The sequence below is a fragment of the Ambystoma mexicanum genome, chromosome 1q, assembly GCF_040938575.1.
Source record: "Ambystoma mexicanum isolate Mex_15411 chromosome 1q, UKY_AmexF1_1, whole genome shotgun sequence".
NCBI classification, from domain to species: domain Eukaryota; kingdom Metazoa; phylum Chordata; class Amphibia; order Caudata; family Ambystomatidae; genus Ambystoma; species Ambystoma mexicanum.
The window spans coordinates 40861806-40887505 of NC_090922.1; the positions used below are offsets into that span (position 1 = coordinate 40861806).

The 25700-nt window shown below is 45.9% G+C and overlaps 1 protein-coding gene across 3 annotated transcripts in view; it reads right to left on the reverse strand.

Annotated features, from left to right (window-relative positions):
- Nucleotides 1–25700, reverse strand: part of AP1G1 (adaptor related protein complex 1 subunit gamma 1) — a 1918561-nt gene that overhangs the window by 1707926 nt on the left and 184935 nt on the right. For 2 of the 3 annotated variants that reach the window (XM_069635469.1, XM_069635470.1), the window contains exons 2-3: nt 17840–18043; nt 16509–16633 (exon numbers count right to left, since the gene is read on the reverse strand). In XM_069635469.1, coding sequence (XP_069491570.1) covers nt 16509–16633; nt 17840–18040 — 326 coding nt within the window. In that variant the 5' untranslated portion in view covers nt 18041–18043. Of the gene's footprint in view, nt 1–16508; nt 16638–17839; nt 18044–25700 lie in introns of those variants that run through there. The other variant, XM_069635471.1, reaches the window with a different exon arrangement.

Consider the following 25700-nt stretch of genomic DNA (forward strand, 5'->3'; position numbering starts at 1 on the left):
GCAAGCAGGGTCAACATTTCCTGCAACAGGAATGGATCTGGAACATTAAGCAGAAGGCTTCCCGGTAGATGATCCAGAGGTCTCTGTATAAAGGGCATGCAGAAACCCTGGACTACTGTTTCTAGTGCCCATGCATCCAAAGTAATACCGCGCCATTCTTTGAGATGCTGCGACAGTCTGCCTCCCACTGGGGTGTGAGGAGTCAAGACCTCAGAGTGGTTTTGAGGCGGCTGAAGCAGCGGCTAATGGTAAAGACGCTGCTGCTTTGGTAGGTTTTGCACCTCTCCCTCATCCACCACGAGGGAATTTCCTTTGTCCTCTTGCTTCTCCAACTGAGTAGAACCGAAAAGACCTACCCCTCCAAGATGATCTGCTAGGGTAAAAAGGCTGTGGCTACCTGATGGTGGCACCTAAGGACTTGACTGCTGTCTTTGAGGTCTGCAGCTTTTCAAGGCTTTCGTCGACCTCGTTACCAAATAAATGGGAGCCATCAAAAGGCATGTTAAGGCGTCTAGATTGTACATCAGGTGCAAATCCTGACTTCAACCACGCAAATCCGCGTAGGACAGTGCTTGCCGCCATGGCCCTGCTGATGCCGTCAGCAGTGTCCAGACCTGATTGCAGAGACTCATGCATGGCCTCCTTGTCATCTCTTAGGTTCATGAAGCCATCTCTTTCCTCACCTTCAGGGATGTGTTCAGCCACCATCGCTATGCAGTCCCACAGGGTGAATGTGAACTTTGCAAGGGCCCATGTAGAATTAGTAGACTTCAAGGCCACGCTCCTAGCCGAAAAGACTTACTTTACCCAGGAGTCAACATGCTCATCCTCCCCATCAGGGCGTAGTAGCTGCTTGCACTACTAGACTTTCCAGAGTCGGATGTATTGACAGGTAGTCAGGGTCGCTACCGGATGGCCTGTATTATTTTGTCCGATTTTTATTTACTGCAGGGCTGGACTCTGGAGCCTCCCAGTGTGCTGCAACCCTTTTTTGGAGTGCCACATGAAATGGCAGGATGGGGTCATATTGAGGACCTTCATCTAATATGTCTCTACAGTCGTCTTGCTCAAATGAAGGAGCTGGTCTACTCTATCCTAGGAATTCTACCATTCTGGACATTAGGCTTCTGTAGGATGCATCCGCAAGATCAGCTAGGTCCGATTTTCCAAAATCTAGCTCTGGGGAGGTGTCAACCCCACTAGCAGTCTGTAGGGTGTCATGTAGCTCCCCAACCCTGTTCTCTTCTGAAATTAAGCATTCAGAGACATTAGTCTTCTTATTAAAACTAGGGGTATTCAACGGAAGACCACATGGAGGGGTTTCATCTGATGTTTCATAGCCCTCATATTCAAGTGAAGGACCCCAAAAAAATCCGTTTTAGGTAGTGGTTTAAAAACCTTTTCCTGCCTTTTTTTTGAGGAAAAGGCCTCGATGAATGTACAGTCGGCATCAACGTTTGTCTTTGCGTCGATGGAATTGACCTTGCACATCGACGTACACACCCCTCAACTCAACGATTTCTTGTCTCGTCGAGTACTCGAAGGCTCGAGAAGTCTAAGGCATATGACCCCGGCTCGAGGGCGTGCAGGGTTTTGCCTTGGCCTTATGCTCGTCATCGACCGTAGCATGGCAACTTTATCTTTCGAGGAGGAGAGGCCTGTTCCTCGAAGATTTTAAACATTTTCTTTCTAAATAATTCCCACTCATTTAGTTGGGCAGACTATGCTCCTTTCATCTGAGGAAGAAGAAGGTTATCTATGCTTTCTCTTTGATTTTTTTTTTAGGACGACCAGAAGTGTCCGTTCCGAGTGTGATCTTTTTAAAAAAATGTTATGAGAAGAATCTCTCGACTCGTGGGATGACCCAAATTTCGATGAGTGGACAGGGATTTGGGGACAATCCTACCCACTGAAAGCTTAAGCCTGACCTGTCATCTACTGACAGGATCAACAGTCAGCAGTTACATGTACGACGCCCAGGCATCATATGCATATCTTATGCAGGTCACTGATGGATATTTTGGTGCCGAATTTTAGGCACTTTTTGAAGCCTGTCTTTGGAGTATTCGGAGCTGAAGATGAGGCTATGCTCGAAAGGTTTTCGTAGAAACTGAAGCATGCCGAAATTCTCAAAGCAATTGCAGAAAAACTGAACTGAAGCCAACAGGAGCTGCGCGTGGTAAATGTACTCAACGATTACGTCAGCTGAGATGGAGGCCCTCGAGGGACATCAAGTCGACGCACATCGCCCTCTGCCAAGAAAAACATTTTTCCGAAGCAGCTGAAGCTGGAAACAAAGATATAAGATGAGGAATACCTGGACAGTTCATTTGGTCTTCCAAAGCTCAAAATACAGGTTCCAAATGGCTAAAGTTCATGCTGGACTCAAAATGGACAGCAAAAGAGGCTTGCCACTGCCTACTGTCCAAGTAGCTGGTCAGAGGTGGGGAGGAGGCATTCTAGCTGTACCTTCGTTCGAACACTCTGATACACCTGTATCATTCTCGAGCACCTTAACTTCGGCTCTCTACTCTCCTGTCGAATGCATCAGCCGCCCAACAGCGATGGCTGCAATTTCCACAAACATTTTCTGGATCCTGTTTTTTCTTGCTCGGAGGTATCTTGGTTTTTAGATTGTTTTCCCGTGTTTATGTTTGAGGAATTATGTCAAGGCAGCAAAGCCTCATGCATAACAAGCAAGCCACAGGCATGGCAGGCAAAACCTACTGTTCGACAGACATCAGGACAGTTGCAATGGGATGTAAAGTCAATTCGAACGCCGCCGAAGTTGATTGCGAAGCGGATAAAATCATTAGTGGTAATGTTGAAGACGCAACAGAGATTTACAGACTTTTGTGATGGTGCATTGGCCCCAGAGTAGACTTTAGCATAAATTAAAACCTTTCAAAAACATTGTAGAAAGTACTGCTCTGACTGTCTTCTTCTGGTCTTTGAATGCTTCATTCATGTTTAAAGCTCTTCTATCCACGTTGCTCACTATGAATGCATTTTTACTCTGGTAATTTTATCAGAAAAACGTATCCGTATTTCTTGGAGGCCTGTTTATGCAAGAATGGTTCCCACTCTCTAGCATGGCTATTAATTATGATATGTGCATTTGTATATTGGAATACTATGCCCTAGAGCCAGTATTGATCTTGAGTGTTCACCGGAGGGCCTCTTTTGACAGTTTTCCCTGTTTGTACAAAATGGAAGGACAATGTGGGGGAGGAGGGGAAGAGTCAAAAAGGGCCCAGGTAAGATTATCTCCACCCTGTGGAACAAAAATTCCATAGGTGGAAAAGCCACCACCACCACCCTAGCCACATGACTAACAGAGAGGTGTGTACCCTCCCTGGGACAGTGGTGTACCTTTGGGGTACCACTGCCTCAGGAGTCATATGTACTTAAGGCAGATCACTCAATCGGAGCCAAACTAAGTCGGGATTTGGATTAAGCCAACGCTGGGAGGAAAAATAAAAACCAGCAAAGTCAGCAAAAAATACACTGGGCTACTCTCATCATCAGGTAAAGTTTGTGCATTCTACCGAACATACAGATAGACGTGAAGCGTGTGCCTAATTTGTTCTGTCAGGCATTTGGCAAGGTCACCATTCTAATTGTGTGCCCAGTTATGCCGTTGGCACTGCCAGCCAAAGGGCAGAAGTACACTTGTGTTGATTTTGCAGTTTCTTACTTCAGATGTAGGTCTTTACTTCTCCCTCATTCACCATCACATTTACCTCTTCATACCTTTACTTCTAACATTCCCTTAGTCTTTTGTAACCCATACTCTTCACACCAACTACTCCTTAATCCCACCCCTGCCCTTCCAGCTAACCTTACCATAGCCATTGCCTCCTTGACGATGTGAAGAGGCAGACAAAGTAAAAGATAAGAAGAAATAAATCCATGAAAGTAAATGTCTGATGAGGTGACTGCAAAAGTACAGTGTAGACAGCGTTTTCTAGGCGAAGTAAAGGGAGATTGCTCTTTTACATGAAGATTAGAAATATTTAATGGACTACTATTCAAAAGGTAGATTGTGCTGTTATGAATTAAGCGATTTCTGTAAATTTGAGTATTTGCTCGAGAAATTTCAGACCATAGAATTCAGTTTACATTGTGTGAAATGGAAGTTCCTCAGAACCTGTAATATTGACCACAAAGTACATCTTTACATTTCTCCATTTAACCGTTGCAGTGAGAATGGTAATTGTAATTTGAAGGGGCCAGTCCAGATGTGTGCGCAAAATAGGAGGCATATTAAAGATCTGCTCACCAGCTTAATAAATCGCCAACCACATCTCACCCCACAGTACAAGAGGCAGTGCAAGCTAATGTGTGGTTGTCTACCGTGACATGTGCCCGTAATGACTCACGGAGAAGAGCCCACCATGAAGTCAGGAAGAATTTAAACAAAAAGGCTAGTAGAAATGAAACAAAGGGCTAGCGCAAAGCCTATACCCACACCAGAAGGTGGGAAAACCTAGCCAGGTTTTCGCAGGAGAAGGGGTCTGAATGAAGCACCCAGGAAGCGCTACCAAGGATCATCCCAGGTTAACTAGCCCCGAGGGCCAGGAGTGCAAGGATGATCCAGAACAAATTAACAATGGCAACAGATGGAATGTTGGGTGGGTCTCAGTGAGCCCCTCGCCACCACGAAGGTCTATTGTTGCCAGCCAGGGTCCATGGATGGATTTTATAAATGTACTCACCGTAGTGACTACCTTACTCCTAGTCCATAGTCCCCTTTCCTCCATATTTATGGGACATTACTCCGTTCTGTGGGACGGGACCAGAACCCTTTGTAAAAAGCATCACATTTTTTCAAAAATGTGTCGTCCTCTTTTTACGCGGGGTACTGCACGCGGCTGTAACCCTGCCCTCCTTAGCTCTGCCCAGAGCATCGCCCATCAGTCCTTTTCTATCGCCAGGTCTAGGACCTTTAAGCAGTAACAGAGGAACCTTTTTAGAGGGGACGGCAGGCGGGCGCATGGAGGAAAGGGGACTATGGACTAGGAGTAAGGTAGTCACTATGGTGAGTAACTTTATAATATTCCTATGCCTATCCCCTTTCCTCCATACATATGGGAGATTCCCAAGCAATCCTCATAGGAATTACAGGTGGATGGAAACTCCTTACTGAAACTGGTTCTTAAGCACAGCTTGACCGAACTGAGTATCACGCCTGGAGCTCAGGTGCAGACCGTATTGCTTACAAAAAGCCTATGGGGAGGCACATGTAGCCGCTTTCGCAATGGATTCCCAGGGAACATATTTTTGGAAGGCAAAGGCAGCCGCCGCATAAGAGGAGCCGAAGACCCTGAATGGTATACGCCTCCGAAATACAAGCCGCGATCCACCGAGAGATGGTCGCTTTCGAGGCCAGCTTTCCTTGCAGATTTCCGAAGATCACAAAAAGCTGCGAAGAGTTCCTAAGCTCAGATGTTCTGTCCAGATAGAACGAGAGCTCTTCTAACGTCCAGGCAGTGCAGAACCCTTTCGGCCTCTGAGGCCGGGTCTGGGAAGAATACAGGCAATGAAATCGACTGATTCAGATGAAAATAAGAGACCACCTTAGGAAGAAAGGCAGGATTTGTTCGCAGGACAACCATATCTTTATGAAAAGTAAGGAATGGATGCTCAACCGACAAGGTCAGAAGCTCACTTACACGCCTTGCCGAAGTCACAGCAATCAAAAAGGACACTTTGCAGGAAAGGTACTTAAAATCAACAGTAGCCATGGGCTCAAAAGGCTTATGACACAAGCACGTAAGGACCACATTCAAATCCCACCTTGGATGCAGGTTGCAAACAGGAAGATAAAGATGCATGAGGCCCGCAGAGTGCCTTTTAATGACTGGATTATACAGTGAAAAGGAAATCTGGGCAGTGGACAAGTAAGCGGCAACAGCCGATAAATATGTCCTGCAGGACAAGACATGGATGCCAGACTCTGCCAGATGCGAGACAAAGGACAGGACTGTGTAGATAGTAGCCTCCCTGGGGTCTAGCTGCCTAGCCAAACACCAGTGACAGAAGCGTAGCCATTTACTTCTATACTGAGATCTTGTTGAGGGCTCCCCGGCCACTTGAATAATGCGCATGTTATTCGTAGACAAATTGAAGCGCTCTAAAGATCTGAACTCTGGCACCAAGCCGACAAGCTGAGCAAATGTGGAGAGGGGTGCCACAGTTGTTGATCGCTCTGGTGAAGCAAGTCGGGAACCAGTGGAAGCTTGAGCGGTGGGCACACTGATGGGGGCTGAAGCTCTGAAAACCAAAACCTGGCTGGCCACAAAGGGGCTCTGAACAGCGTTCCTCAGCTTGCAAAGCACCCGATGGATCAGAGGAAGAGGCGGAAAAGCATAGGCCTTTATGTTGTGGCATGGGATTTCGAGAGCATCCCCAAGTGAGGAGGCTCCGAGCCCATTCCTGGAGGCATAGAGGGGAAGCTTCTTGTTTGTAGATGTTGCAAAGAGGTCCACTTCTGCAGTGCCCCAACAGCGAAAAATGGCTGAGAGGATCTCTGTGGTCAGTTCCCAATCGTAGCTGACAATTACTCGACGGCTGAGGGCATCCGTAATGACATTCAGCAGGCCCAGGATGTGAACTGCAACCAGCCAGATACCATGCTGAATGGCCCATTCCCAGATCTGAATGGCATGATCCACAAGAGGAGGAGACCTGGTAGCCCCCCTGCTTGTTGATATAGAACATGGAAACCACATTGTCCGTGCAGACACACAGACCACTTGGTTGACGATACCTGGTTTGAATGCTTTCCGCACCAGAATACAGCCAGAAGCTCCAGATAATTTATATGAAGCTGTCTGTCCTGTGAAGACTAGAGATCTGAAACTTGATGATCCAGCGTCGCACCCCAACCCGGAAGGGAGGAGTCCGTTGTGACAGTGAATAGTGGGCAAGGGTCCTGGAAAGGAGCGCCCACCGACAGATTGCCGAGAGATGACCACCACAAGAGGTCCGTCCTCATGAATGATGGAACCAGGATTTTGGAATCTGGATCCACTTCTTGAAGCCATGAGCTCCGAAGATCCATATGCGTCCTCCTCATCTTGAGAAGAGGAAGAGCAAGCACGCACAAATCCATGAGGCCCAGAAGCCTCTGGAACTACCAGACTGACATGGTCCCCGACTACATAAACACCTGACACGTGGCGAACATATCCGCCATTCTGCCCCAGTCAGGTACACCTTACAATCGATCATGTTCCAATGAAAACCCAGGAAAATCAAGTCCTGAGACACCGTCATGGAGGATGTCTGCCAGTTCACCGACAGCCCAAGGTGGAACAGGAGCTGAAGGAGAGACTGAAGGTTGCTCGACTGAGCAGCAGCCAGTCCAAATACGAATAGACATGGATACCCTGAATCCGAAGATAAGCTGCGCTGAGCGACATCTTCGTAAAGACACGCAGTGCTGAGCTGAGACCAAAAGGGAGCACAACAAACTGGAAATGCTCCTCCCCCATGGAAAACCGTAGATATTTCCGATGCGGGCTCCAAATGAGAATATGCATATAAGCATCCTGAAGGTGCACCACGCTGAGCCAGTCGCCCTTCCGTAGAGAAGGCTTTATCTGGACTGGGGTAATCATCTTGAATTTCTCTTGGGGAAGAGAAGAACAAGTTACTTCTTACCTTGTAACGTTCTTTCGACGGGATGTTCCTCCGACGTATTCCTCATCTTAGATATCTCCTTCCAGCTCTGCTGGCCTCGGACATTTTTTCTCTCTAGAGGGCGCTGCGCGTCGATGTCCTCCGAGTCGATGTCCCTTGACAGCCGCCGTATCGACGTCTACGTCATCCTGCCTATAAAGGCCGCGCGCAGCGTCCGTTGCTCAGTTCCGTTTTGTAGCCCACAATAATACTTTCTGGACTAAACTAATCACCCTGAAGGAGCGTAAGCTGCAACAACAAGGGAAGTAGAACTGCGGGGATGGATGGGAGGGTCGATGAGGAATACGTCGGAGGAACATCCCGTCGAAAGAACGTTACAAGTTAAGAAGTAACTTGTTCTTCGAAGGGATTGTGTCCTCCGACGTATTCCTCATCTTAGATAGGCTCCCATAGCAGTATTCTATTATCGGAGGAGGGAGTACCGACTTCACGCTGTCTTCTATTGATGAATAGAATGCAGTACAGCCCTTCCAAACCTAGTCTCTTGACTGGAGGAGGAATCCAAATTGTAAAAACGTGTAAAGGTATGGACAGATGACCATGTAGCGGCCGCACATATGTCTTTAACCGGCACGCCTCTTTTGAGGGCCGATGAAGCTGCAATACCTCTGGTCGAATGAGCCCTAAGGTTTTGAGGGGGCTCTTTCCCTGCCAGTTTATAACATTCCAGAATGGCTAGAATGATCCATCTGGAAATGGTCTGCTTAGTTATTGGTAACCCCAGCTTGTGACCTGCGTAACCTACAAACAGCTGGTCTGCCTGTCTTATCCTGGCTAGTCTACTGATGTAAAAACTTAAAGCCCTCCTAGGGTCTAGCCTGTGTAACCTCTCTTCCTCTTTCCCCGGGTAAGGAGGAGGATAGAAAGATGGTAGGGTAATCTTCTGAGTGATATGGAATTCAGAAACCACCTTTGGGAGGAAATTAGGCTTCACTTGCAGGACAACTTTGTCTTTGTGAAATATTGTGTGAGGGGGTTTACAAGAAAGAGCATGTAATTCGCTCACCCTTCTAGCAGATGTAAGTGCTATTAATAAAACAGTTTTAAGGGTAAGGAATCTTAACGAACAAGAATGGAGAGGTTCGAAAGGTGTACCCATCAGGAAAGTTAGTACCAAGTTTAAATCCCATAGGGGAACTTGGAATGGTCTTGGGGGATAAACATTGGTTAACCCCTTTAGAAACTGTATTACCAAGGGTAATTTGAAATAGGATGGTTCTTCCGCAGTACGCTTAAAGATGGATAGCGCTGCGAGATAGCCCTTAATGGTGCCAACTTGAAGGCCTGAATTTGCCAAATATAGTAGGAAGGACAAAACCATTGGTGTACCACATGAAAAAGGGTCGATATTCTGTTCTCTACACCAGCTGCAAAATCTGCTCCAACGGCAGCGGTATAAAGACTTTGTTGCTGGCCTCCTTGCCGAAAGCAACACCTCCATAACATCATCGGGGAGGTCCCAATCCTTGTACCTCAGCCTTTCAGAAGCCAAGCGTGAAGGTTGAGGGTTTTGATGTCTGGATGGAGAACCTGACCTCCCTTCTGTGAGAGTAGGTTCTCTCTGAGTGGAAGTCGAATTGGAGGGCAGATGGACAAGTCTAGAAGGTCCGGGTACCACGTTCTCCTGGCCCAATCCGGGGCAATTAGGATCATGGTTCGCCGGAATCTTCTCAACCTCCTGATCATTTGAGGAATGACAGGGACCGGTGGGAACGCGTACAGAAGCGGAAACTCCCAGTCCACTATGAACGCGTCTCCCAGAGCTCCTCTCGGGGGAAATTCCCTTGAGCAGAACAGGTCGCATTTCCTGTTTAGGCTGGTGGCGAACAGATCTACCTGAGGGGTTCCCCAAAGGGCGAAGATCTCTTGAAGGACTTCCTGAGCTAGCTCCCACTCGTGGGAGACTGTTCTGCCTGCTCAGAGCGTCCGCTGTCAAGTTCTTCTCTCCGGCTAGGTGAACTGCCGATAAATGTCAGCACTTAACATTGGGACTGAACACTTATGGTTTAACTGCTTGGTGTTTTGAGAAAACCAATTGTTTGACATTTAACTAAAGGACAATTTACTTGAATGGGAATTTATCAGAAAGATATTCTGCCAAACTGTTTATTTTCACTTTCATTGTAATGTTTGACACATGAACCTGTGTGGTTCTGCTTAATTGAACTTATTTTTGTTGCATGAAACTTTCTTTCTTCTGAACTCAAGCAAAATATTTCTTTCAAATTAAGAACTATTCAAACATTTTATTGGTGTTATTTACCTTTTGAATCGTACAGGGATAATCCCCACAGGAGAGCACCATGTGTCACCTGTTGGAAACAACGGGTTTAATCTTTTTACTGCATCCTGAGCGATAACAAGTGTTCAGTCTGTCCAATCCTTTCTAACAGAATCCGCGTTCCACCACACCTCTGGTCTGCAGCCTTCCATTATCTTCAATCCAGCACCTGTGTAAGCCACTTTAGCTCTGGCTCATTCACATGTCAGTGTGTGAATCCTCCGACCTCCCTGCGATTTTGTAAAACTTGTATTTTCTTTCATCTTTTCACCTGCTGGCCGCATTAGTGTGCACGCTCTGCCCTTTGCGCTCTTCCCCTGCGACTACCTGCTTCCGCGGGCGCCCTTGCTCTGCCCTCCTGCCCCAAAGCTCCTTGATTGGGCATTGAAGCCTATTAGACATAAGACTATTACAGACACTTCCCAGGGCAGCCCCCCCCCCCTCGGCAAAGGGCCCCAAGGCAAAGGGGCAGCTCCTGAAGAAGCAGTTCCACTCAGCGTTTGCCCATGTCCACCTGGAGAAGCCAGCCCTCAACCAGCAGCGACTAATAAGGTAAGTGTGATCTGGGTGGGGAGTACAGCAATTACTGTATTCCAAAAAATCCAACCACCTGTTACCTATATAAAATATCACACCAATGTTAGCCAGCGAGCAAATAGCTTCCAATCACTGCTGTGTACCGGTTTGGGGTTCTTGCTTTACTGTTCTGTCTCCAATTTAGGCTTTTCTCCGACTTGCAAGGTATCCCGAATCTAGGCGTTGTTGGTTTACGGTTGTGTCCCTAATGCCGTGCATTCATTGTTTTATCTCCAATTCAGACGCTTTCTCCCATCGCCGGTTCCTCCTACTCAAGAAATCGTCCTCCTAGTAGTGTTACAATTCTAGGCGTTTCCCCTCCACTGCATGTCCCCAACCCAATGGCTGCCTACCCAATCAGTTGTGCCAACCCTAGGGGGGGTTGTGCCTCTACTGCTGTACTCTAACTACAAGGACTCGACAACTGCAACGGATAGCTAGTCACAGTCATTCCCGTTACTGCCTGCTGCCAATTACTTAATAAAGCATCAAACAGAACTACACCACATAGCCAACACAAAACCCACCGCCCTGTTAGCCCCACTCGGAGGTGTTGAACGGTTACTCACCTGAACAAACGCAAAACCCAGCCAAACTAAGTTAGCTGGAACTACACCCCGGCGACTCACCAACACCAAAACCTCGGAACAAGAAAGGGGTGACACTATAACAACCACCAAGGACCAGGCTATTCCCCAAAAGGACACCAAAAACTACACAGAGCCACAAAGGAAAACCAGTAAAAGACCAAACCACAAGGGTAAACAACCGAAACCTATTCAACAACAAGCAACAGCTTACCACAAACAGTGATGACTTAGCCCCAGGGACCAGGAATCATACCAATACAAAGGACTAACGCTCAAAGGAATCAAACCAACAACTTAAACACCATGCCTCGGCACAAGAAAGGCAACGAAGCTATAATGAACAACAGACATAAAAAGGAAACCTCAACCGCACAGGAAGGTGCCATCAGCAAGATCTCACAACTCCGAAATACTTTGTGAAGAAGAGACCAAATGGCCTGAGGACACATACAAAGAACAGAGCAAAGAGACTACATTGCTCGCTACCTCTCCACATACAACTTCTTTGTAAGTAAAGATGGACTACTAGCAACAAACCCACAGGCAAGAAGTGAAACAAATACAGACCACCGGGACGCCAAACACAGCACAGCAATTAATGAACAACCCGGAGAACACCATGGATAATGCTCCAATAAGAATCAGGAACAAACTTGAGTCCATTACCTTCTACACACCCTACATCACTAAAGACTGGAGCAAAGGACAGGCACCAACACAACTGACCAGCCAGAACAAACCAAAACCAAACAACCCTGCAAATCAATCCAATCAGACTACTCGACGAAGAGACTGACCACCGAAGAACTGCTACTCCCAACAGGCCCTACCAGGAGAGAACTACCAGCAACAGAAACCGAACCAAACCGAAAATAGAACAAGCAACAACCCACAAGGAAAATGAAACAAACTACACTGCAGCCTGTTCAACGTCAGATCACTGGAAAAACAATCAACAGACATCACCTACTGAGCGAAGGAGGCACAGATGTGCTCTTTCTTACAGAAACCTGGCTATCTAAAAGAAATTAAATAAATAAAAATAAATATCCGACAATTACAAAGCCATCACGAACGAAGCCATACCGGTCAATTCCAAATTAATACACGCCAACAGAGAATTGCCTAGCATTTCGGTGCTGGACTGCCCCAGGGCAGGACAAAGACCGATATGTTTGGGATATTTCTTCTCTGTGAAAGATAGTGAGCTAAAGACTCTGGGTAAGTCTCTCATTACCAGGACTAATGTCTGGCAGAGGGACTCCCAGGACCCCCCCTTGTTAATTTAAAAACTTCCTGCACAGGAGCGGGTCTGGATTTTTGGTAGAGTTGTATTCCGGTGGGTGATTCTGAGGTTTCTTTAGAAAGGGAAGGCAGTAACCTTGGGATACTGTTTCCAGCGCCCAAGCATCTGAAGTAATGCCCCGCCATTCTTTCAGATGCTGCGAGATCCTACCTCCCACTGGGGTCTTGTGAGCCAAAAACTCAGAGTGGTTTTGCGGCAGCTCCAGCAGCAGCTGAAGGGACAGATGCCGCTGCTGGGGCAGATCTAGCACCTCTTCCTCGCCCCCGAGGAAATGTCCTTTGCCCTCTTTGACTGGCCTGTCCCTTCCTCTCCCAAATGAGGAGTAAAAACGAAAGGGACCCCTCCAGGAAGATGAGCCTGTGTAGGGGCGTTGCTGAGGTTGTCTTATAGCGGCACTGAATGACTTTGCCGCTGCCTTGGAGGTCTGCAGCTTCTCCAAACTTTCATCCGCCTTGCTGCCAAACAACCTCAAACTGTCAAATGGCATATTAAGAAGTCTAGATTGAACATCTGTTGCGAAACCTTATTTCCTTAGCCACGCAAATCTGCGTAGCACTGAGCTAGACACCATGGACCTGCTGATACTGTCAGCAGTGTCCAAACCTGCTTGAAGACATTCTCCCGAAGCCTCCTTGACATCCTTAATTATGGACAGGAAACCATCACGTTCCTCTCCTTCCGGGATGTGTTGAGTTGCCGCTGACGTGCAGTCCCACAGAGTATAAGTGAATCTCGCCAGAGTGCAAGATACATTCGTTGATTTTAGAGCCATGCTCCCTGATGTAAAAACCTTTTTCGACCATGCATCGATCTTTTTGTCATCCCCATCAGGGGGAATTGTAGGGTATGTAGCATTTTTTGTTGATGTGGCTGCCTGAACTACCAGACACTCAGAAGATGGATGCTTACTCAAATACTCTGGATCAGAATTACAAGGTCTGTATTTTGCCACATATTTTTTATTCACTGCTGGAATGGATTCAGGTTTTTCCCAAGCAGCATTTACTCTCCTTTGCAGGGAAGTAGGGGATCTGGTTGAGGACCTCCTGACAAAATATCTGTCATATCATCATCCTGGTATACAGGCGAGTTCCTACCCCATCCCATAAACTGTTACTTTGTTCATAAGTTTTCTGTAGCCCAAATCAGCATGTTCTGCTGGATCTGGTTTTTCAAATTCATATTCAGGGGATGTATCTAGACCACTTACAGACTGTACACATTCATACAGGTCTTGCATTTTAGATTGAGAATCAATTAATTCCTCAGGGCCCTCCCTTGCACCATATTTTACCCCTGCTGATGAAACTTCAGGTTCATCTTCTTCCTCATTTCCTGAAGACATTTCTCCATATATAGATGACATAGTTTTGAAAAAATCATGTCTGCTTTCTGGGTGAAATACTTTTCCAGGAATAGGTTTCACCCCTGTAATTGGGGTCGACGTCGACAGAAGCGTTGAAGGCGTCGAAGTCGTGGCCGTTACCTTCGATGTTATCGAGGCCTTCTTCGATGTTTTTGAAGGCGCTACGAATGCTGTCAAAGGAATTTTCGAGGTCGTCGATAAAGTACTCGACGTAACTTTTTTCGGCTGGGTCGTCGACCCCTTCTACTCGACAGCCTTCGACGGAGGCTTCAAAGATGTTTTCGTCGATGTTCTTAATGACATATCAACGTCTAAAGTCTTTTTCTTAAGGTCTGCCTCCTGTTTATGCACTGGAAGGCTTTTCTTTTTAGGTGTTTGGGAAGTCCCTAGAAGACACCCTCGACAATTTCTTGTCGGATTTCCTAGTTTTAGACCTTCCCCTGTCACTTTTTTTATGCATAGAGGCATGATCTTCAACAGACATTTTTGAGGGGGTCTGGGCTGCATTCTCAAAAATTTTCATCATTGATGCTCTAAATGCTGCTTCCCACTTTTTAGTGGAGTCATGTTTTGTTGGACAAGTAGTAACTTCCTCCGATGTAGTCGAGGAAGAAGAAGAGGGAGATCGGTGTCGTCTTTTCTTCGCTTTTTTGGACGAAGAAGAGGACTTCCTTGATCTACTCCTCGATCTGGATTTTTTCTGGCGTTTCGCCGAAGACTCAGCCGAGGACACCTCCCCCACCGCCAGTTTACCTCGTCTTTCTTTCAAGGCCTTATGGGTCATAGATTGACAAGAACCGCAGTCGTCGATCCAATGTTCGGACCTAAGGCACCAGAGGCAGTTACGATGAGGGTCGGTCAGCGACATTTTTCTTCCACACCTTAGGCATTTCCTAAAACCCGTTTTCGGAGTAGACAGGTTCGAAGAAGACATTATTCGCTGTGACTGAAGCGCCGTTTTATCTCGAAGCGAAGCGAATGGAAAAACGGAACTGAAGCCAACGGGCGTGCTCGAGGCCTTTATACAACGCAGCCTCCAGTGGAGCGCCCTCTGCTGGAGAGAGGAAACATTTTCCGAGGTGAAACTAAAGGTAAGATATATATCCAAGATGATACGTGGGAGGACAATCCATTTGAAAAAACAATACGGGAAAAAAAAAAGAATTCAGAGGAATCGCATTCTCACATCGAATTGCTAATTCGTGGAACACAATGCCCAAAGAAATAAGAACCACAGAAGACCACATCACCTTCAACAAACGACTCAAAACCTGGTTATTCAACAGACAATGACAAAGGGACACCGTACAGAAATAACATCGCAGACCAAGAAGAAATACACTAAGGGACATGGTTACATAGATAAAAGTGGCAATATCTTAGAGGACCAGAACACTGTACCACCCACCACCTTGTGCCCAACCCCAAACCATGCCCAACAACCAGAGTAATCAAAGAAGAGAAAGCCACCCAACAAACAGACAGATTTAGGGGTAACACCCAAGCACCATGGAACCAGACATGTAAACCAATAAAACCCAAGCATCACCCCAACCTGTCCATCAACAACTAAGACCGTCCTAACCTGCCCACCCCAAACTAGGGCCTTCCGGCCGAGCCCGCCTGCCCCCACACCCCTCCATTTTACAACTCCTGCTGCGCACCCTTTCGGCAAACAACCAGACATCAGATCCTCCCCAACGGCCACAACTAACCTGGACGAGTAACCAGGAACACACTAGGTGCAACCATCCACCTGCCACCATAACCTGCAGGGAAGTGAACCCATGACCTTGAGAGGAGACGAGAGGGGTCGACAAACCACAACCAAGAACGTTGGTAGATACAATTAAGCAGAAACAGAAGACTCGCACCAGAGGCTTCACCAAACGGACCGACTTACTAATCCATTCTCGCTGCCTATTCCTCCAACATAACCAACGGCACTACACTGGACTAGGGGCTAGCCCCATTACACAAACACACAAAGAATCAATCTACTGTTCACACCCTACCATCTCTCAGATTCTGGAAGAAAACTTAGAGGAATTCCCCGGCACGTAGTCCATAAATCCATCAACACTACACAAAAACACCACAATAGTCATACACCCAACAACCATCCATCACTCTGGATCCCTTATGCATACACCAAGTACACAACCACAATCCACCCTAACATAACACCACACAAACACACACACTAACACAAACACTAGCAAACATCTGAGGCACTGAGTTCTATCCATATGGTTACAATACACAGGGTCTCCCGAACCAGCTCCCACATGCAAAACAATGCCCACAGACATCAGTTGCTCCTGGTTCTGAACCTATCCTATCCCCACTAACACAGCTAGTCCTCCTTTCTTGCAGAAGCACGCGAGTGCCTGAAGACTGCCCTTGGGTGGTAGCGGTGCACGGTACAAATCAACATAACACTACACCAAGGATTGTCCTTTGGTTAGTACTGCAGCTTCAAGCAAGACAAAGCTCTGGAGCATTGTACTGCTTTCACAAAGTCTATAACTAGCCCAGCCCATTTGTGATGCACTAGAAAACCCTAAAACCATGTCACATAGCCAATATCCACTGCATGCTGTATGCTTGAACTTCAGCAGCTCAGATTCACCTGTACCCTAAAAACAAGAAAGGGGGCAATAGAAAACTCCAGATACTCACTTCTTAATGCAATTAGTCATGAGAAGATGGACATCCTGTCTCTCGTCCAGCAAAAGCATGGCACCCAAGTACCCAATCCGTTTATCTGTGAACTTCTGGGAGGCAATAAGCTTGAGGCATTCCAGCTGTTATAAAATAGAAATAGAGAATTAATTTATGGAAAAGTGCTGAGCTTTACCTTTTTTAAACTAGTCACTACACCACTCTCAGAACCACCCAATAATGTTACCACCTAAACACACCTTGTTTGATCAGCAACACTGGGACCTCGACTATGAGCATCTAGAGAATAAAGAACCCTGGCACTATGAACCTGCAGCAGCAGATATACCCCACTCATCTATTTGGTCCACTCATATGCAAGCTGCAGCGATGCTCTACTGAAGGCAGGACTTTACCACTTCTATAGGTAGCAATAAATTGTGTTGAATCTGACCCTCTGTAAGCCATCTACCGCACATCTACCAAATTTAATGTCTCTGGGTATCAGTTTGTACAGACCACCTTTGCCATTCCTTCCACTCATGAATTACTGCTGTGTCAGCAGGCCCATTGTGGGTGCAGTGTAACTCTGCGCACTTACAAATACCATCTTATATAATATTTTTTCTGCCATGCTCAAAACAAAAGTATTACTCATGAGAATATGGCCCGACTACTTCAGGCACTGCTTTACTTACAGGAAAAACACATTTTAAGTAATAAGAAATGTCATGACTGCTCCCTGTAGGGAGACACTAAATGCCAGAGTGTCTCAAAGTAAAGTATGCAACACCATACATCTAAACCAAGCCATCTGCAGAAAAACATTGCGCTGATTAACAAAGAAATTGCTAGTGGTAACTCAGACTTACTCTTTAACCTTGACTTGCACCTGAAGAGACGATTGGAATCATAAATAAATTATCAGGAATGACCCTGGCTTAAATTACTCCTGACCGCACCTTTTGTTCTAAGTGTTACTCCTTGTATCCTTTGTGAATCGGATTATCTTTCTCCAGGAGAGAACGTCAGCTACTACTGGTAACAACTTTGTGCATCATTGCTATTGTACTTTTGAAATATCAATTATGCTAGCCACGTGTGTGGCCATAAATCTAATCTGTTACAATTTGTATGAATCAAGCTCAGAGCTATTTGAAGTAATACCTTAGCTAAGCCTTCTTTAGCTGCTATACACTTCAGCTCTGGATTACCCTTCTGAAGGCAAACCTGCTCTTCTCATCTCAACTTTGCATACCCCAAACACATACATTCAGTCCTCCATATGCTTTGAAAAATCCGCACTTTCTAAATAAATACTTACACACAATATGGAGCGCTTAACTAACCTGTCCAAAGTGTGCTGGATAGCCGAGCATGTGCATATACAACAGCTTTGCAACATTCCGGCAACGATATGTGTTATCCTCCTCCCGGAAAGATGACCTGATGGCAGCACACTCTTTCTGTATCATTTCTCGCTCCTCTGCTTGGGTACGAGCTGTCCGGATGGTACGGATCAGCTCCCGGAGTCGGATCGGAGCTGGCATCCTCTGTGGGGGGAATAAAATTCAGTATGTTAACAGGAGGTAATGTTCAAAAATTCCAAACGGAGACCCTTGCCTATTTTGCAAAGCAGCACTGTTTGAACATGAATAGTGATCAAGGCTATGGCAAAGGATTGATCTCCAACTTTTGTAGCACAAGGTAATAAACTACGGCAACTGAAACTACCAATGAGGTTAATCTAGCTTGAAATGCTCTTGAGCAGTAATATTTAACCAGATTTTCTATGGGCATAAACCAGTTTAAACTCCTACATGATGCCTCCCCTTCAGCTAAATGTTTGTTTCACTTCACAATCAAAAGGATCCCAAATGTTCCATATAACGGAACGAACAAATAGGCAGTTTGCTCTACCCAGCCTGGTAAGGAAAGTGATGTCATGACCCCAAAGAAGCTAGAGGAGTAATGCATTACTCCATATTGATTGATCTACCACAATACTTTTGCAACTGCATGGGCAGTTCAGTGAACAGCCAGAATCTTGAAGAGCCAGATTCTATTAACGGCACAATCATACCACTATCTTTCATGGCCCAACCATACCGCAAATCGAATATAGAGAGCAAAGCTGCCACCCAATCATTTAACCATCAGGCAACCTGGAGGGGTGGGGGGGGGCTCCAGGTTGCTCCCACCTGGAGTATAATTGCTAAGGAATCAAAAGGAAAGGGAAACCAAAAGGATGTGCCCAATTTCTGCTCACCCAAAAAGGAATTACCACCAAGTCAGCAACACTCTGATCACTAAGAATTCTGGGGCACGGAAAGAAAAGTGCGGTCTTCTTCTCTGCACAAAGCACTGCCGAAGAGTGAAGAAAGAATCCAGAGACCCAGCAATCCCTGGAGTATGTCAGATTAAGGTGAAATTGCCACAAAAGAAGGCAGTGGGTGAGGGTAGTAGAGCATGTATTATGTGGGAGGCCTGACTGGAGGCTGACACAACAGCACACTTCCGGGAACTGCTGGCTTGTCCGACTACAGCAGGAATGCCTCTGCAATGGCACTGAGGGAGTCTTACCCATTGAGGGAAGAACCAGTGATCCACAGATACTGCTACGCTCCAATTCAAGGATGGTAGCAGAACAAAGAAATTGGGCAAGACAAATGTAACCGCATATATATTCTAAATCCTGCTGGAAAGCCTAGAATGTACCACATTAGGGAAGGGTTAAATGAGGTGCTGATTGAGACCAGTTTGTGCAGCCAAATTCAATGTGTGCGAGTAACGTACAATTGGACCAAACAGGCACGATTTGTCTCTTCAAATAGTTATGCAACAGTTTTGTTTCTGTTTTTTATGACTGTTTTAATGGAAATTCAGTCATATTTTTTGTCCAAGCCTTTTATTAGAGAAAGGTGGCAAACCGGAAAAAAGTGATCCATCAACAAGTCTATCATAGGAACCAATACCCATGAAACCTTTCAAATTGATGGCAATTAAAGCGCTGCCTATGCCTAGAAGCCAAAACTATTGGCATGGAACATCAAGTTTGGAAAGAGGCGATGCGAGGAAAAACGCGAGGGGGTGGGCAGGTGTAGATTTACCCACCCATGGTATTTCTAGTGCATATGATTAAACACACCCACTACCTACCTCTCTCCACATCCCCCTGAAATCTAACAGTCCATCTCTGCTTTATGAGCAGCCCTTCTGACATGCAATGGCTTACTGCAGCTATAAAGCAGCTGAACTAATTCCTTATGCTATAAGAATGTTTTACCCAAGTATGCCTTCAGCCATTTCATTTAGAAGCAATGTGCGTCTCCATGCATTGGCAAAACATTTTTTTTTAGCTATTGTATGGTCATTAGATAGGCATGCCCATAATATGCACAGGCTCTATCCCAGTTTTGCAGCTGTTGCCATCTTGTAGTCCGGTAGTACCATTATGGCAGTGTCTGGAAATTGCATATTCCATGTCTGGACACAGCCAAAACTGTTGGTGTTGCCAATGCCCATTTCTATTGTGAAGACACAAGGGCAGTGGTGTGGAGTGGGCGGTGGGGCTTGGAGCTTTAGGTGCAAGTGACTAGTGATTGATCAAGTTTCCTTTAATAGAGGCTTGTGAAATGTAAGATCATCCAACAAAAAAAAAAGATTCATAGGATCAAACACAGGACCTATTAATTTAATCATGTTCATGGAGTACTACATGCAAGTTGGTATTTGCAACACACAAAAATAAAGTCATCGTACTAGAACACTGAACCAATGCCTAAAGCAATCTGGGATCCTGGTGGTCTTTCAACATTCTTATGAAAATTATGCAAAATGGAAAGGGGAATGATCATATCTTTTTCTGGAGGCAGCATTTGCAAAAGCGACTAATCAAACCATGTTCTAGTCCTTCATTAACTACTTTTAAGATTTTCCACAATTTAATTTGTTGGATCTCTCAGAGGACGATTTTCAATAGGCTAGTAGAAGGAACATCGATAAAAAGGGGTGTCTGATGCTGCCTACATCTACCCCACAGTTTAGATTTGTGTGGGATGAAGGAAGTGAGACCATCAGATGCAGGGGAAAACACATTGTAGTGGTTGAAATCCGTCCATCTCACCAGTCTGGCTGGACTGTCCGGCCCTTGCCTCGTCTCCACTCCCTGCTGCCCTACTATTTTCTGATGTTTCTGAGAAATTGCTTGAATACTGAAGCAAAAAAGGCACCAATCATTATATTGTACAGGATTTAACCCTAGGGATGACAATTTTAACTGGTTATCTATGATAAAGGAAGCGTTATTATGCGTCTATATCAGCCTACATTGGTGAAGCCAGTTTGGAGAGGTTTATTTATTGTGGGATGGCATTTATATCAGCAAAGCTAACAGGAGTAAGTGTTTACCTGGGGAAATCAGCATATATTGGAAGAGCCAGCTTGGGACATTTTATTATGCTATCATTACTGCCATTAGGTGCAAATCAAACAGGAGTAGTTTCTTATATGAGAAAACTGACATATATTGGTCCTGTTCGCATTTAAATGTATAGGCACAGCCAGCAAGAAATGTTTTTTATACTGGCATATATTGAAGGGGAAGGCATCATGAAAATACGTTGGTGCGTGCTCCTGTGCACCTTTGGTGACTTCCATATATTGAATTGTTTTCATGAGCTACTCTACAAAACCAATTGCCAACTGTCTAGCTTTTTCACAGAACGTGTGCTGTATAATGCACCATTGTAATCCATTATTCCAAAAATGTTCTCTGTAGGAGAGCTTCCCTGAACCCCCCATGGGCTAGGTGTCAAATATTTACGCACCTCCATTTAAAAAGAATTCACCAGCCACCACTGATCCTCAGGTGCATTGGGCAGTACATTAAGCTCATCAGAGCCACCTGAAATACAACAAATAAAAAAAGGAGGAAAGGAGAAGCTAGCCAGTGCTGCATCCTGTCCCAAACCATTCCAGAGTCGGGGCAGTTCAGTTATCGACAGACGGCCGTTATGCAGTAAGCCGGCCAACACTAATAATGGGTACCCCAATTTGTTTTGGCAGTCTGCAGCAGCCAGGTGTCTTTTCTCGATACTTGTTTAATCACTTCTAGCCACTTACTGTTACTACTATATTTCCCCTGGCACGTTTGCACAGATTACCTTCCCCTTCAATGGAGAGATAATGGCCCTGACGGCACAGCTACGTGGGGCCAAGTGGGGATAATCCAACAAATACTTTAACAAGACTATGTAACCGTATGCTATTAACACGTTCTACTGATCAAGTTTCTAATGCGTTTTTAAGCATAGGACCACTCACATGTAAACGATTATCTGGTTTCTGAATCCAATTCCTGTCTGTTAAGCCCATCTTGTTTGTGAATCTTAGTCCTATGTTATGGACAGGAGAGCATGTACTGAATACCGTTTTCACTTTTTCAGAGAAAAACAGCTGTATATGTAACCTTTCTGAGTATAAAGGGTTTCTCTAGGGTACCTTTACACCTTGGGTGGAGGTACCAGACCATGTACAGTGAAAGGCGAGTTAAATATTTTGTATTTCCACACGAGCTCTTTTGTTGAAAAGGTCCCAATGGAACTCACCAAAGTAACTATGGGCCCTTTGTAGCCCATCTCTTTAAAGTACACAAGTACTTGCTTACATCCATCTATAACCCAATCTCAGGTTACATACAATACTCCCAGTTGGAGATTGCTCACAGTTGGTCGAATGGCCGTCTAGGCTTGGCGATGGTGCTAGGATGCAGCAACGTAAAGGAAGCAGTCAATTATGGGAAACATCCCTTCTCCATGATCATCCTCCATTCACTTGTCCATTCGCAAGTCCTTCACTTCCACGCCATTTCAGAACTTGCAATGTGTATGGGAGTTGGGTTCAATTTTTTGCAGATTGTGTACACAGAACTGACACAGGAGGCAGAGCCTGTTAGGATCACTGGCTAATAACGCATTTCAGAGGCTGTGGCAATGAAAAGGACTTCAGTTTATGAGGTGCTTAAACTGAAGGAGAGCGCAAATTTGAATTAGAGTCAAGCTAGCAACTGACAAGATTGCAGATTAAATACTTGGCAAAAATGAGATTGATGGCAGACAGCAATGCTAAAGCCACGTAAAATGTTGCTAGATATGACGTGTACAATGTAGAAATAACTAATGCCAAACACTGTGCTGAAAGTGGGAGGTCACTTATGACTAAGAGTTGCAATGCACAGAGTTTGGTATTATTCAGAGGGGGCAGGATTATAGGGGACTGGGGAGGACTAGATGAGCATGTGAGAATTATTGCATTTCTGGGGGCTCGATATCTCGGCCATAGTTAAAAATATGTATATGGTAATCATTACAGGCAATACATATATGAATGTCATCATTTGGTGTTCCGATTGTGTGGTGCAAGCGCACATGGCTGCAATTATAGCACGCCATGTGAAGTGACTGAGCAGCCAAATCTATGCTTCGACTAGAATGAATGATGAAACTTAACATGCTTAAATAACCATATTAAGCAACAACAATTGCTAGCCTGCTGTGACAAGATCAGAACCCTTACCTTGTTGAGAAGGGATGGGAGCCAATCTTGGGATGCGAGGTCTACTAGGGAGAAATCCAGAGCGACTCCTACCTCAGTGGACGATGTTGGCAGATGTTGGCAGACCCATTTATATCTGAGCAGCAACCATTTGTAACACCCCATTCCTCTTCAACAAAATGCTTGCTAGGTTCTCTCCCTCTTTTGCAGACCCAGCCTTAATAACTCGTCAGGGTGGGAGAACTGACAGTGACAACACCCTATCAGTCCCCCACACTAATTGTGCTACAGTCCTCGAAACAGCATCCAGAGAGAGACCGCAGAGGGTGTGCCGCAGTGCTCACACGACCATGCACTGCTTGCCAACGCACGCTGCAGCAAGATCGCAAAGACATCAAGAAGAGCCACAAACACCAAATACATACACATAGCACACGATTTCTTTCTTCCAAGGGTCAAATCTCACTAGTGAATTCCTAGTGGCAAGTGCAAATTTTGCACCCTGCCCCCCCCCCCCCCCCCCCAGTACGAACTGAGACATTGTGAAACACAGGCAGCCATTACTCTTTCGCTCCGGACCTGCGTGAAGAAAAGGGGTGGGCTTAGCCGACAATTTAACATCTTTGTAACACCTACTGGGTGGGGCAGAAGGGACCAGTGAAGGTGAGCATGAAGGGGACAAAAGGAAGCAGTAAGATGTGGGTTGTTCGGGTGAGCTCAGAAGAGAGGAAGTGGCAGACCTAGAGACCAGCTGGAGGAAGGACGGCATATTGGAGCGTGGAGGAGATTATGGAAAAGGTGAGGTATTGGATAGTGAGAAGAAGTTGTACTATTTGTTGAGTTTGCGGGACCGTGTAGCGAGTGAGATTGTTAGAGGGAGTGGGAAGTGATTGTGTGAGTGAAAGGAGTGTCTGAGAAGATGGCAGTAGTAGTGTGGGGAAAGAGTAATAACAGCAAACTGTGGAGGCAAGGCATAGATGGAGTCAAGATTTAGGAGAGCAGTGGGGTGGAGTTGACAGGAAGAGTAGCAGAGGAAGAGGAGTATATGGGCATGACGGGAAGGACAGAGTCGGGCAGAGTATCTGAAAGTCGCAATACCATCTCCCAGTAGACAACTAACCAACGGAGTAACTGAAGACAGTTAGGAAGTCAACCTGGGAGTTTAGATTGATCAAGCAATCCACCACAAGGTCATCATATTATTGAAGTTAGATCTTAGTACTGTGAGGAACCAGGAATGAGACAGGGACAAAGTGGACTCATGTTTGTGGTTATTAACTTTTATACAAATAATACATTAATTGGGAAAATGCCTCACTATGCCTAATCTAGGAGGTATTTCCCTACCTCAACCAAAAACTAAGGGCCTGTCGTGTGTCAAGATGCCCAAACCAAAAATGTCCTGTGTCGAAATCCTATCCGACCCCTCACGTTCTAAGACGAACTCCAAGGTGTAAAGGGTAAAATCTTTGGTTCCAAAAGTGCACACATGTTCAAGTTCAACAAAAAGGTACAACTCCAACAAAAAGGCTTCCAATTATATGGTGTTCACAGTTCCTGGGAATGACTCCCTTCCCCAGGATTCTTTTCAGCAAAAAAAAAAAAAAAGGTTCAGATGAAGAACCAAGTTCTTTGTAGCACAAGCGTATAACCCTCGCCTCTTGGTGTTGCAATTCACGCCCTGGGAAAGGACCCCCTTCCCCAGGTCCTTTTCAACATACCATACAGTTCAAAATCCTAAGGACATGAATCTTCCTTTCAACTCCCTTTTCAAAAGGAACACAATTTGGGTGTGGGTCGCTGATATACTCTCCTGCCAGGACTTTTATAAAACACGACTCTTTATAGGTGTGGATCCTAGATAGGATCTTCACCTGGTGTACTCGCCTGCCAAGACTTTTGTACAAAACAACGGTCTCAAGTTGGGTGTGGGTCTCAGACTTGCAAGTCGTCAGGCAACAACCTTCTCCATGCTTTCCTTCTCAAGCGACTTTCAGCTTGGCAATTCGCTAGAATTTTACTCAAATAGCCTCATTAGGCTTTCCCTCAGTCTGCAGCATTCGTTGTGAAGCGACCCGGCGTGCCACCTCTTCCCACTGGGCTTACGATTATGAGGTAGGTACTTAGGCATTCCTCATGCTGCCGGTTGCTGCTGTTGCTTTCTGGGGAGCATCTCGTTTCTGTTTGCCTTCCTGTCCTCAGACAGCCACGCACTGCCTCCCAGCTCAGCCTGGCAGACTTCAGATTCTTCGGTGTTCGGGGAACAGCGTTTCCCAGATTGCTGCAAGCCTCTGTAGCCCTGTGCTTGCTTGCCACAGTCCGTCCAGTCTGCTCTACAGCCCAGCCTTCTCAGAGTCAGGAGCCGTCCGCTCCTGTAAGGTACCTCTCTCTTCACAGGGCGCTAGAGAGCAGACCAAAATGGCTGCTCTCCTCTGAGCACCTGTGTGGCTCTCTATGAATCCTGTTTCATCACGGAATCAGCCGTATTCATCGCCCCTGAGCATAGCTGTGGGCCAATGTTCATAATGCGCCCGTAATTGCACAGTTTCAGGCCTCCCCGGACCGTACCCCAACCTTGCTGGTGAGCTGTGCGGGTGACGGGCAGTCGGGCCTCCAGAACTCTGCTGCCGCCTGAAAGACCTCCAGACCAGCGAT